The sequence below is a fragment of the Plectropomus leopardus genome, chromosome 13 (genome assembly GCF_008729295.1).
Source record: "Plectropomus leopardus isolate mb chromosome 13, YSFRI_Pleo_2.0, whole genome shotgun sequence".
NCBI lineage: Eukaryota > Metazoa > Chordata > Actinopteri > Perciformes > Serranidae > Plectropomus > Plectropomus leopardus.
In genome coordinates this window covers 6193637-6208346 of record NC_056475.1, presented here as the reverse complement: position 1 = coordinate 6208346, position 14710 = coordinate 6193637, and the positions used below count along the sequence as shown (strand labels likewise).

The window sequence follows — 14710 nt, the reverse complement described above, 5'->3', positions numbered from 1 at the left end:
TTACATCAGTACTTCTTATTGTAATCACATTCTCTTAACTAAAACCCTCTTTATTGGAGGGTCAAGTTGTAACACTGCCTACATTGTGAGATCATCCTCATTCACAGTCCGGCAGAATTGTCTTCACACTATTCATCCCGTTTGACCATGTCATTTCGGCCAAAAAAAAAAAAAAAGACAGAAAAAAACTGCTTGTGTGGCAGCATCCAGCACAACGGTGCAGTTTGTGCAAGATTAGGCGTTACTCTAATTCCTCCTGAAAAGTGGGTCAGAGAGACGGTATCTGTGATGTGCCGGTGATTAACCCTGCCATGCAGCCCTGTGATATTGCCTGTTTGACACATAGATGAGCTGGTTCTCGGTGTTTTTCCACAGCAGCCTGTAAACTGAGCAGGGCACCATTAGCACGCGGTCTGCTGCACCGCACTGCCAGTAAAAGTCTGTGTTTATCTGTATGTGTGTGTGTGTGTGTGTGCGTGCAGGAATTGTTGGTGCCAGGGCTGTCTCCCCGACACCCTGAGAGAGGGCCCGGGGCTTTGTGGGCCCCAACGGTTGGGCTTTATGCCTCAATTGCTCCCATATGTTGTGATGTGAGACGCATTCGGCAGAAATGCAAATGGGTGGAACTTCAAAGGGGTTTTAACTTCATGATACAGTTTGGGAGTTTTTAGGAATGTGCTGCTTCCAGTAGATGTTTATTTGGGGGGAAAAACTGTTGCTGAAAATTTTGCACATCTTAAAGATGAACTGCACAACTGCAATACGCTGCCTGGTATTTCGGAGAGGCAGTCTGAAACATTTTAAAAGGTGAGGAACAGTTGGCACTGTTAACAACAAACGCATCAGCTGACCCAAAGATATTGATGATCAGAGCACGAGAGTACTCAGGTCCTATATTGATCAGTAATGTGTGAAAATGAATGTTGCCCAGAGCAAACTGACATACTGCATCAACATCAGCCAGAGGTCACTCTGTGTTTGACCCATATCTGCAGCTGGAACCACAGCTGGATTATAAAATCCATCCTAAGCACCAGAGATGGTTTGGAAATGTATCTGAGAGAGCATCCTGCTAACAAGGTCATGGTCTAACATGTTTGGTCAAGATTCAGTTTGACTTCACTTTTATTAAAGGCGACCTATTATGTCTTTCTGAATTTTGTGTCTTAAATATAGTTTTATAATGATGGATATTCATCGTAAATATTGCCAAAGTTTTAAATTATGAGCTTAATCATAGTAAAAATATCCCTGTGAGCAAAAATCTCAGCATTCTGGCCCTTCTGAACACTCTGTTTCAAACAGTTTTTTTTCTTCTCTGGCTGCAGTATAACACCATAGTTTGCCGAATTTCTTTATATTGTCATCTGCTCCAGGCACACTACTGCAGGTGTGTGCTACATGTGGCTACATGCAAACATCAGTGAAACATAGTATCTTGGATGCAAATGTTGTACATTTCTCCACAATTTCGGATCATATCCAGCTGGAACATGTTTGGTTGTGTTTAGAAGCATTTATTGGTGAGTTTTTCACAGTAGAAAGTGTCGGTATATTCGATTACAGTAATTCCCAGGCGGCAATGATGGTGCAGAGATGCAGAGATACAGAAGACCTGGAAAGGCTAACCAGTCAGAGCACAGTGAGCTTTTTGGGGATGGGGGTTTAAAGAGACAGACACTGAAACAGAGAATTGCACACAGAAGGTGAATACAGGTGTTCCAACGCACACAGTATGAGGATATTAAATGTTACAAAAAAATGAGTAAGTCACAAGAAAATAACCTAAAATAAATAAATACATAGAAATAATAATAATAATAATAATAGTAATAATAATAATAAATGCAATTATTATATTCTGAAACCTGATTTTCAGAATTATAATGCTGACATAGTTTTCTTGATATTTTTCCCTAGTTTTTTGATCATTTTGAAATGAAATTCTCTCTTGCATGTGCATTTTTACAATTTTCGGGACCAATTTGCTGACATTGCAATGGTTGTTGTTTTTTTAAATCTATGTCTCACTGTCGCCGTCCGTTAACTACTGTTTAATACTGACACAACCCAGCAGATGGTTTTCAGTTGGATGTTCTGTTGATATTGTATAGTGTACTGTACTGCACACTAATTGTGAGCAGGAATCCACTATATTGTGCCAACACCATATATTCCAGTGGAACGAATTAAGTAGCGTTCGTGGCATGCAGCATACTTTCTCCTGACAAGAAAATTACAGTTGCAACATCTGTCAGTGATGATGCAAAATGATGACAAGTCAGTGTAAGAAAATCTAAACTTACTGCTTACTTTTTTAGCAAGGAATGAGTGTCCATTGCATAGGGGAATGAGTGATTTTGGATATTCAAGCCTTATCTGTAGCTATTCTTTATTAAATTCATCTGTGTTGCTAATACAACATTCTGAGTAACTCTTGAATTAAGGTTGAAATAGCTGTTTTGTATTTCCTGTTTTTTTTGTCTTTACTTTAATGGACTTTGATTGTTTACAACATTAATTACTGTGCTTTACTTCCTGTCAGGACCTAAGGATGAAGCAAAACGCAACTAACACTCAGCTTATAAATTTGTGAATCAAGTTTTTTTCCTTTCTACTGTACTTCTACTGTATGTTTACACTACACTACTACAGTAGTTGTTGTCTTTAAAGTCTTTCACAGTTTCACAGTTGCCTCAAGTATATAGTTAAAAGGAATCATCATTTATTTGAAGTGTGTTTAGCTCACTGCATGCCTGTGCACCTTCACACACAGTGAGGGCAGAAGACGTACAGTTATGTTTTTGTGAGTGGAAACATCGGATCAAGCGTCGCGACATGTGATCGTGGCCAGCATGCCCAGAGCGGCGTCTCAAACCTGAGCTAACCCATGATTTTGGGTTGCTGGGGCAACAGGAGAGCGAGGGCAAAAGGATCCTCAGCAGAAGGAAGACTGGAAACACAGCCCTTACTTTCACTATTGTGCTTGGCCACCTCCCACCACCATCTGAATCCCACTATTCATCAGCTCTGCACAATGAAACCTCCACAGCTTCCTCCCGTCCCTCCTCCTCCCTCCCAATCACCCCCTCCGATCTCTCCCTACTTTGGTACACACACACACACACACACACACCTCTTTCTCTGTCCTCTTTATGATCATGTTCCACAATGGCTATCATCTCCCTGCAGCTTGTTCTTTTTGTCTTAAATGGGACTTATCAAGGCTGATATTGTCTTGTTGTCGTCAGCAGTGGTTGTGGCAGCTGTGTAAGGCCGAGCAGCGCAGACACTAACAGATGGAGGGGGCTGAGCTCCTTTTTGACTTTTGATCCATTAGTTGCTTTCAAATGTACTGTGTCAAGGTCAAAAGATACACAGGAAATCCAGATCTAAACTTTCATGTCCTACATTTAACACAATTTCTTATTTTTAACAGTGTTATTATCTCTTACAATCATATTTGTTAGGTCTACTTTTCTGTATTTGCTTTATTTTTCTGTATTTCCAGTCTTTGTATTTTGGTTAATTTTGTCTCATGCTGCCAAGTTACGAGAGAGCGAGAGCTTCACATGGACTCACATGGGTCGCCTACAAGCCTGTAACAACAGAGTTTAAGAGAATTTGGCTTCGGTGGTTGCAGATGAGTGGTAGAGCAAGCAAGAGGGATCAAAACAAAACTGACTGTAATCTCTGTCACGTCACAGGTATGAGTTCTGCACCCTGATTTATCTTCTTTGACATTCAGTTAAAGCTGGGCTAGGAAGATTCATTTTAGCATCACTGCGCAAAAAATCCTTTTGAACATATTGTAATTCAAGTGGACTAAGAGAAAAATAGACTTCTGCCCCTCCTATTGACTGTGTTGTCGGGCTTTTTAAAAATCTAGGCTGTGACAGTAAACTGTAGCCAGTCACAAGTCATTTTAGTAAGAGGGCGCTCCTATTGGCTACTTTATAAATGCAGATATGTGTGTATATCTGTTCAATGATGGAGAATCCTTCAGAGAAAGTTGCTATTGCTCACTGCCTACACCGCAAAACAACCAAAAGAGAAAGACGGACTTATCAAAACAAGAGTCTAAAAATAAAGTCTGGCAATAAACAAAATAAAACCTGTGTCAATATTGGCACACGTTCTGTTTTGTTTACTGGCAAAGTGTTTCAGAGATGGAGTGAAAATGTTGCTGCTCACCAGAGCCAAAGGTTCATAGATGCTGTTGTGTAAATGGCTCTACCATTATCAAGTTAGTGAATTTGTCTTTTGTAGCATAATTTAGAGCAGTGGTTCCCAACTGGTGGGTTGCGGTCCAAAAGTGGGTCATGGGTCCATTCTGAATGAACCACAATAGACTTATAACCATATAAAGTTTGTAAAAACAAACTTTATTTTGAATTGCAATGAATTTCCAGCACAAAGCTTTAATTTCGAAGTGCCGTGTCTGTTTATTTTTGTAACATGTTTATTTATTTGTGTTCTAAGCCAAAGTTTTATTGATATTTTGTGAAATTAAATAGAATATGTGGTAATTTATCTAATGTGTGGACCTTGAACTAATCTGGACCACGTCACTGGACCAGTTGGGAACCACTGATTTAGAGAGACTGTACTGCCCTGTTATATATTATAGGACGCACCCAAAGGACTGTAAACATCAGAGCTGTTATTGCGGCTTCAAAGCACAAGTCACACGCAACCAAACAAACTAGTGGAATTACAGATTGATTTGAGGTGGAGAAGGTGCAGGTGTATACTGTATGGAGACGGTGAGCTACACAAACAAATGGAGTAAGCTGTATTTCTCAAAAAAAGGCAACAGCCCACGACTGTGACAGAGATATTTCTGCTGAGAAAACTCTCTTCCAAGGTCACAGGAGACGTGGCATCACAAGCGCCGGCACAGCTCTGTTATTTTCACATCAAAAACAGCTAGAAAAAAAGACTGATACTTTTCTTGTGTTCGCTCATTGACTGCAGCTTCTTCTGGAGGCTGAAACAGTTCTTTAGATTCAGCAGAGTAAACACTGCCAACTTCCGACACAGTGGCCCCCTCTCACAATGTTTCCGGCTAAAACCAACAAACAGGAGGTTTAGATTTGGAGTACGAGGCCAGGTCAGTGTTAAGACTATCTGGGGCAGAAAACTAATCCTTCATCTACTCACTGAGGCATCAGTATCGTCCCTCTGCTATCTAAATAGTGTATTATAGACAGCTTGGGGTGACAAGAGGGATATCATTGAAAAATGATAAATTAATCATCATAATGAGGGGTATAAGTCATCCTCCTATTACACAGAGGTGGGCTGACTGGCTTCTAACCAAAAACCCATCCCAAAAACCCATTGATTTCAAGACAAGGGAACTGAAAATGCAAAGCTGCTAACTCATCTCTGGGTTTTAGGACTCATTCCTACACCACTCTACACCTGCACCACCAGGTAGCAGCTAATGGTGCTATAGGTGTTATGCTTCCACAACAAAAGAGTCCCAATATCAGCCGTGACCGCTGTAAGAGCACACTGCAGAGAAAACCAGTGGGAGACACTCAAAAGGATTCAGATGCACTGACATGCACGCACAGCCAGACAGTCTATCACAACATCGGCTAGAGAAGCTTGGATTACAACACATACAGAGGTAGCAAGACTTAGTTATCTGCGCAGGACGCTGTAACACCACTATATCTTTACCTAGCAAATAGTGGTTTGCTGCTGCATTAAAGTTCTGAATGTTGCATACAGCTCCTTTAAGATATCTACAAAGACATTTTGGGTATCCTAAAAAAAGTTATTTACGTAAGTGAATCCAAAAGAAAAAGTATGGGTGATTATCCTTACTTATGGTTCATATATCTACAAATAAATACAAACTCTGACTTTTCATACCTACAATATGACCAGTGAAAATTAAAATGAGGGAGATTAGATATTAGATATTATCTGCAACTGCATTCTTGCAATTCAGAACATTAATTCCCAAAATAAATTGTATTTAGTCATAAATTAATTGCGGACATCTGTAATGTGTATTTCTCAATAATCTAATACTAATGGTGTCGATGATGTCCATGAAATCGTGACATAATCTTAAAATCTGATGAAATAACATGCAAAAAGGACGGTACTGGGAAATGAAAGCAGCTCTTTATGCATCATGACTGTGTATTTTCTTTTCTGGATAAACAGGATGTGAGCAACGTAATGAGTACATGTGTGGTAGAGACAAACTGTTTAAACTGCACGCAAGAATTTCGATGAGCACTGCTGGTCACATTAGGACATCCACCTAACAGCTGACGAGCCCTGATGCAACATTAAGGGATTATCTTTTTGAGCTGGTAATGGCCGAGCTCAGGATGATTTCATACACAATTTGAGCTGAAGCGTCTTCCACACAGAGAGAAGGAAAACAATTATGCTTAGAGATGTTTTTTTAGAATATTCAAATTGCTTTTTACATCAAGTCTTTCAGATTTACAGTGATTGCTGATGTTGTAAGGCGCAATTTTGGACACGTATTCATATTTTATTATTATTTTACAATATCTAAACAATTTTCAAAGTCATATTAAAGCTGGGAATATGTAGTTTTTTTGTATTTTCTTCTTCATATTTAAAATGTTTCTTTAACCATCTGAAACCTGGATTGACAACAGTTTTCTTGTGCTGCGTTCAGACGCCTCTCATGAGCTATTTGAATCTTTGAAACCTGATCAAATTGGTTTTAAAAACAAGCGGGAAAAAGGCAATAACCAGCTTGGCAAAATATCTCCCACAAGTTGCAAGAAATTAGTAAAAGGTGACAAGAAAATTACCTAAAATTAGCTTGACAAAAAGAAGGGAGGATTATTAGAAAATCATCCAAGCAATATAGAAAAATGTCCAGGAAATTATATTTTTCATAATAATGACTTAACTGGTGCTACATAAAAAATATAATAATATATATATATATATGTTTTTTTTTTTTGTCTTTTTGCCCCCGTAGGTTTGCTCATTTGTAGGTAATTTTAACTTTTTACAAATTTTTTGCACATTTTTGGGCCATGTCTTGCTAAGTTGCTTGTTGCCTTCTCACCATGTTTTTGAAAGAGATCAAACCAAGTTGCTCGGGCTTCAAAGGGTTAATCTTACATCACAGCACATAGAAGGAAAGAAGCTCTTTGCAAGCAGTCTTAATATGCATCTATCCAGCTTAGGTTGGCCACTGTTACAGTTAAAACTAAAGAAACTATTAACATAATATCAAATAACTCTGCTGACTGCGCACTAAAATAATTATAAACGGTGTAAAATTCAGTAAACTAAACACTTCCTGTGTTGGAACGACTTAAATAGCAGCAGCTCTGTTTTTTTTCCTCCCCTCGCTCTCATGAAATTCCACAGTCACCACGAACCGTGACACACTGGTAGCTGCGTCTGATAAGAAAGCCTCCCCTACTACTGATGCTAATGAGACACAAGAATACTATCAGCCAAAGAAGGCTGGCTGTTCTGCTGCTCGCTGGGACCGAGGCTGTAATTTAGCAGAAACAGAACTAACGTGTGCGTGTGAGGTTGGTGGGATGGCGCTGTCATGTGAGCTAAAAACCGGGGAGGATAAACAGCGCGGCTGCATTTAAGAGTGAGAACAGCTGTGATTACTTTTGGGAGGCGGGGGGGTTGTCATTTAGATTTGGAGCGTTTTTCGGAGAAGGACAATTTTTTGTTAGTACTCAGTTTTTCCGTGGCTGTAAGGTCAAAGTTGTGCAAAAGTCAAGTGTCAACAATTCACCTTTTCATTTCTGATTAAGAATATGGCTTGAGAGGTGACGATTTATATTTTTATTATTGTTAACAAACACCATAAAGAGACCAAAAGAAACAAAGAGAGTCTGTCTTTCAATACTTTATGACTTTCTCAGTGAAGGAACATGTCACCCAGTGCAACTGTGTGCCTTGTTTATGTGTTTTTAATAGTTTTTTGGACAACAATTGAGCTCTGTAGCACAGAAGAAGAAGCTGCAGTATGCTTTGGAAACACATAAAATCAAGTCTTCTGTTTTGGTACTTTGGGTCATAAAACATATTTCCCTAAAAGGCATCTTATTAACAATCCTCATACTGCTTTTTGGATATTTTCCACTCATATTGTCAAATTGTATCTGAATGCAATGTTTGTCTTTACTTGTGTGCATATTTTATCTTCACATTGTTTTGTTTTTTTGTATTATTTTAAGATGCCTATTAACATCAGGCAAGGGACAACCAATGAAAAGTAGCTCCCCAGCTTACTCGGGTACATATCAGTTTGTTTAAATGTGGCTTCATGTTTATTCTCCCCTCTTAAATAAATAAATTACAAATTACTTAAAATTGAAAAGGTATTTTTTTATATTCTTTTCCCTTCCACACAAAAAAATGCTGTCTGAATATAAATAAGCGAAAGTCTTATTGAGTTTAAAGCAAAAACAAGCAGTAAACAGTGATATTGATCTCATAAATAAGTTAATTCCAACGTATTAGCACAAAGTGGCTTATACACATGCCACATTTTTTACGCCTTCAAATCTGTTGTTTTCAATTGTCCCTTTTACACTGCCTGCTCAAGGCGGGAATATTGCATGTCTTGCCTCTCTATGTATAACCGACATAACTGCAGGATGGGGAGTTGTCTCACCTGTGGAGGTAGTAACAATGTCCAAACTATTTCTGGGTAAAAGGGGCAGCCAGCAGGACGTGACACGGGCTGGACGGGTGTGATGTTTTGATGCTGAGTTATGTGTGCGACCCAACGCAGAAATGAATTGTGCTGGATATGTGAGGTACAGAAGTACAAAAAACACCCTGAAAGACACATAAGCGCTCCATAGAGGTGAAGGCAACGGCAGAGTAATGTGACAATTCAGTGGGGGTTAATCACAGTGAAATAACAACTTATTTCAAATCTATTTAACCAAAAAAAAAAACAACAAAATCTAGAGCAGCTTTGAAAAAAATCACCACATAAAAGAAAAGCTGCATAAAACCACAAAGTATGAAAAGAACAGTCCCCACACAAAACAGCGAGACGCATTTTTGGCCAAGTTGGACTGAGACTGAGTGTATAGTCTCTCTGGCTGAATATATATGGCACCTACTCAAACTGCTGAAAGCTAACAAGAAAAAAAGTTGCACTTGGGATCCACTGGATGATTAAGTTTAAGAAAACAGCTTCTGTGTGTGTGAAATCTAATGCAGCTGCACTTTACTGAGTCATTAACACAAATAAATGATCTAAGCCATTTCCGGTGATGGGAGGGAATAGCTGGGAGAAAGAAATTATTATACTTTCCACATGTCAGAAGCAGGAAGTAACTTACTGTCTTTAGGGACGACAGGGCTGGAGGTTCCACCCGCTGAGGTCCTTCCCACTGGGCTGGAATGCTTGGGCCCCCGGCCAGGGATTTTCAGTCCACTGGACTTGAGCATATTCATTCTACAGAAGCAGGGAGACGGCCGGGACCTGAGAGCTCCTCCCTGGGTGATGAAGGCTTGTGGCTCAGGCACTAGATGTGGGAGTGGTGGCTGTCGCTCTCCATGTTAGCTGCTGGGATAAGACAGCCATAATTATAGGAACAGGTAAATGATATAACAGGTAAATGGGCAGATTGAGGGGTGATCTAGAAGATGCATGCTTTAAGTGTAAACTCATGTGTCCTCTAACCTCCAAACCTGTAGGAACGGACCAGACTGTTAAAGTCGAACAACGTAACCCTTTCAAACCTGAGCTTATTTGTTTGTTTTCTTTAAAAAAAAAGGTGAGAGGACAATGAGAAACTTAACAAGAAAATATAGCAAGAGATTATTTAAAAGGTTTCAAGAAAATTGCCTGGAAATAAGCCACAAAAGAAAAGTAATAAAAAACAAGCAAAAAATGACCCAAAAAATGCAGAAAATCCCCCAAAAATGCATGTTTTTTCTGTCACATAATTTTAAAAAACAGAATTAGAATGATTAAAATATACTTTTCTGGAATTTTCTAATAATTTTCCCCCTTTAAAAGAAATCTAATTCTAGGTCAAACATAAGCAAATCGGTTTGTTTTCTTTCAAAAACATGGTGAAAAGGCAATGAGAAACTTATCAACACATGGTTAAAAATAGCAAGAAATGCAGAAAATTTAAAAAATATATTCCTTTTTTCTGTAAGATAATTTTAAGATTTTCCCTAGTTTTTGATAATATTCGAAAAATTGGCCCCTATTAAAAACATTTTTTTAGGTAATTTCCTTCATCGCCTTTTGCCAGTTTATGGCAATAAGTGGGACATCTTTTGCCATGTTGGTCATTGCGGTTTTTCCCCATGTTTTTGAAAGAAGTCCAACCAATGAGTTCAGGTTTCAAAAGTTTAACAGCTTGTGAGAGGCGTCTAAACACAGCACATGAAAACTGATGTTGAACTAGGTTTTAAAGGGTTAAAGCTGGTTGTCAACTACAGCATGTGAGATATCAAGGTGCATAAAATGTGACAATGAACAATGAAAGGGTCTTTTTCAAAATGTTTTTTAAAAATTGCACAATTTCTACTCTTATCATGACTTGACTATTTTGTGCATACCTCAGATCTGTGCAGGGACACATGGTTTACTGCCTTGAGGATCACTTTTGGGGAGCAAAATGGGGGTCAGGGCCAACTGAGGAGTCAGTACATAAATCTGAGGGCTCATGATCGATAAGATGGAAAGAAAAGTGCACTCATTTTTCTTTTCAGGCTTCTGAAATCCTTCAAATGACACAACTTGATAAGGAAACTTTGCACACTATTGGCCATAAATCATGATAAGGGGTCTCCAGTTAAAGAAACCATGGTCCTCTTTGGTTTTTACAGTTTCATTTATATTTTTATTTCTACTTTACTCTAAAACATAAATGACAAAAAAATAGGAATTATTATGAAATTTGTTTCCATTTAGGAGTCTAAAAATACTCCTCCAGACCATGCTCAGCTGGCACCAATAATGTAAAAGGCTTCACGATCTGGTCTCAAGCGAACTCGTCAAATACCGACACTTGGTCAGCAGCTCGTCCGCATCAGACACAGACGCACAGATGCACCCTTTAACATCAGTGTGAGATAAGCCAGGCGGCATTTGTTTATGCTCAGGGCAAATATCTCTGCAAAAACTCTGCACTTTCACTCAGGAGGCCGCAGTTTCCTGTGTAAAAGCAAAAGTTAAATGAGTTGTTTTAATAACAATGTGGCGTGCTAATATTTTTAGCATATTATGCAAGTGACGTATGTCACATGAGGTTACCTTACTTTAGTAAAAGCCTAACAATTTTCTTTTCTTGGCTAAACCTAAGGCAGTCAAAAAGACTATGCTTTTAAAGCTTATTTTGAAAAAAAGATGATGCACGTAACAATCGGACATTGACACACCGTCCCTGAACATCCAAAATTGGCACAGGAGGAGTACCTATGGGACACACGTCAGTATTTGACAAGTTGTGTTCGGTTTCACTGTCACTGTTGAGTCAGAATAATATCTAAGCAGCTTATTTCTGGCTGCATATATATTCACACTCTTGTTGATCCTTATAGCAAAGCTAAAAGTTGAAATTAATGAGATGTAGGCTCTATTCCAAAATATTTAAGTACCACTGTAATGCCCCTGAGCAAGGCAAGGAGTCCTCAGCTGGAGCATCTCATTAATGAACAACCAAATGCTGTAGTAGCACAAAGAAACTCCTACACATCAAAGCTGGTGTGTTTTAAGTTTTTCTATTTATATGTTACCTACGTTAAAGGAACAGAGTGTCAGATTCAGGAGGATTTAGGAGTGAGATCTGCAGAATGCAACCAGTCAAAACGTCTCCTGGTTAGATTTTCTTCAGTGTTCAGGAGGTTTTTACCAGGAGCCGAATTATCCACAGAGGTCTCGTCCTCTCCAAAACAAGCAGACACGGTGAGCACCGAATAAATCAGTTTCACATTACAAATCTGTGTTTCTCTAATGTTGTTTGGTACATTGCAGATGGACCGCCGGTCCAGCACCTGCTAATGTCTGCTCCCCGTTTTTCTCGAATAACTTAAGATCCAGACGTCCAGGAAGTTTTTACCTGGAGCTTAATTACCCGCAGAACAAACAGACCAGGTGACTAAAACCATTAAAAACAACGAATACAGTAACTTTTACTTTTACAGTACTTTTACAGTAACAATCCGTGTTATTCCAACATTGTCGGCTTGTGTGAAGGGGCTGCACGGTGGCTGTCGATTGTCTAAAGCCAATGCTTGTTTTGTCCATTCTGGGCTACTGTAGAAAGATGGCAATATGGCAGACCGTAGACGAGTTACCTGCTCCATGTTTAAATATAAACGGCTCATTCTACAGTTACGAAAACAAAACTACTCTTATTTTCAGGTGATTATACACTAAAAAAAAGTATTACATCATATTCCATTTCTGCCAATATATTCACCTAAATCCTTCACACTGCACCTTTAAAATCTATTTTTGACAGTTTTTATATATCCAGGTTAACTATTTAACACCTGGAAATCCAATGATAACATCTTATCACGATAGGCCTATTACTATTGTGATTATGATTACATTTGTCACAGTAAATTGATCACTGCTAATAACACCTCATTCCTTTATATTCTTTAATGATCAACTAATAAATTTAATGATAAGACTGAGAGTTAATGTAGGCCGGTGCCCAAGTGGAGCATGGCCTACAAATCATGGCCCAAAGGCCATTGAGAAGATATAATGCTGTTATAGCCTACAATAAACAACACATCTGGTTGAGGCTTTTAGCTGAATACTGTTTATTAGGAAAGACAGCAAGCAGATTTTAGGCTTTTTTAATCATTTTCTATAATATTTAGCCTCATTTAGATAATAAAAAAGGAGAGGTATTTCCATTTTAGAGCAATCAGTGCTATTAAAGGTGTCGAGAATGATGCTTTTGGTATAAGTGAAGTCTACAATAAGGCCCTGGAGTATCGACTGCTGTGGTTTTAATAAAGGCTAAGCTATTCATATAGGCTTGAATTCATTTTCTAACCTGATTTTGGTGAAAGCGAGATGAAAGCGATGGGATGATAATGCGCACCTCCACAAAATGTAACACAACGCCAGTTTGATCCATTGTTGTAGCTACTGCGGCAACGTGGTCCAGACTGCCCTTCACTTACAGTCCCCCCCAGCAACAAAAATGACACAAAAGCACATTCATGCAGGAAAATACTCACCTTTCTGTGTGAAATTAGAGCGTCCGAGGGGTGTCCGACCACCGGCCAACTTTCAATTTTCTTGCCAGGAGAGGGGGATTAGTGGTTGCCACTCCCTGGGATGCAAATATGGATGCTGAGCAGAAACTGAAAGGGAGAGTCAGCGTGGATGATGGCAACAACTGCACGGTGTCAGCAACAGACCGGTGATGGCTTTAGCAGTTAGCCTGCCGGTTCATTTTTTCAGCTAAAGCCAAAGAGCGGAGATAGTCGACATATATCGCTGTTTTAGTAGCCGAAAACTGGCACACGGGTCTTGACGGTTTCCCCCCGAAACGACACGCAGCATCAGCAACACTCAAAAACAACTTTTTTGTTGTCTGGCTCTGATTAAACAGCTCCAGTCTGGACTCCCGGCTCACTATTTTTTCGGCCTCTTCTCACTCTTGTCTCTTGGTGTTCCCACGGTGGTTTGGGTTTGTTGGGTTAGCACAGCCTCCCTGTGACTCAACCCACCGGCTAGACTGAACAAAGGGGCTGGGGAAGCAGAGCCTCCTGGGGGAAAGATGAGAGTCAACTACAGTCTAGCTCCTCGCAGTGACGTACTCCGTTTGGAAATACGGGGTTTTTAACTCGCGTGTTATTATCGGTCAAAATACATGACTCATAGAGCATGACTCAACGCCATGTCAAATCATTGGTGCTATATCTTAGTTCGGCTTTAGTAAAATCGAAAAAACAACATTGTTTTTGCAAAAACATGCCACACTTATGATAGGCTCCCTCTGTTCTTTATCCGCCTTCGACAGCGCGTCCTTAATCGGAAAACATCTGACGTCCTAATGATTAAAGTCACATTTTTAAACAAAAGCAGCGCAATATAAAAATTCTAGGCATGCCGAATTTAAATATAAATTCTAATATCCCATAATACCATTATACTTTACAAAACTGCTCATGCACATACAGTAATAAGTAAGGAAACATTAAATAGCGAAAATTCTGACTGGAGTTTGGTGTGAGACTCTCTTTGATACCGAACACAGGCAAATTGTAGATTGGTTACAGACAGATTTGAGACAGAAACAAAAGGTGTATATGGAAGAATGATAGGGCCAATTTAACAGCTAACACTCAGTTGCCAGCACGTGAACCCTTTTAAACGCGTGGGCGATTCATTCTCGTTTTCTCTGATACTGTGGGTGGGGTCAAAGCCGTGTATATGGATCACCTCGCCTTTTCCGGATCGATTTGAAACGTTCGGATTGGTCACCCCAAAAAGTCCACACTGGAGAACACTGTGATTGGTCAGATTGTCTGCTACTGGGAGTGCCCCAGTTTGACAGCTGTGCCGCGAAATAGAGACCTCTAGAGCTGCACTGGATTCACTGATTGATTTTAAAAAATGTTATTTGTTCCAAAATAACACCATTTGTTTTGATTCTTTACCTTGCAATGTGCTTTGCACATTTTCTGGTAGCTTTGTAGCCTATACACGTTTCATAGG

General features: G+C 39.4%; 1 protein-coding gene across 5 annotated transcripts in view; it reads right to left on the bottom strand.

Moving 5' to 3' along the window:
• The window catches only part of clip2 (CAP-GLY domain containing linker protein 2), a 44765-nt gene extending 30689 nt beyond the window's left edge, over positions 1-14076 (bottom strand). For 4 of the 5 annotated variants that reach the window (XM_042498818.1, XM_042498820.1, XM_042498821.1 and 1 more), the window contains exons 1-2: positions 13225-14076; positions 9342-9568 (exon numbers count right to left, since the gene is read on the bottom strand). In XM_042498818.1, coding sequence (XP_042354752.1) covers positions 9342-9456 — 115 coding nt within the window. In that variant the 5' untranslated portion in view covers positions 9457-9568; positions 13225-14076. The remainder of the gene's footprint in view (positions 1-9341; positions 9569-13224) is intronic. The other variant, XM_042498819.1, reaches the window with a different exon arrangement.
• Between the last annotated feature and the right edge of the window lie 634 nt (positions 14077-14710).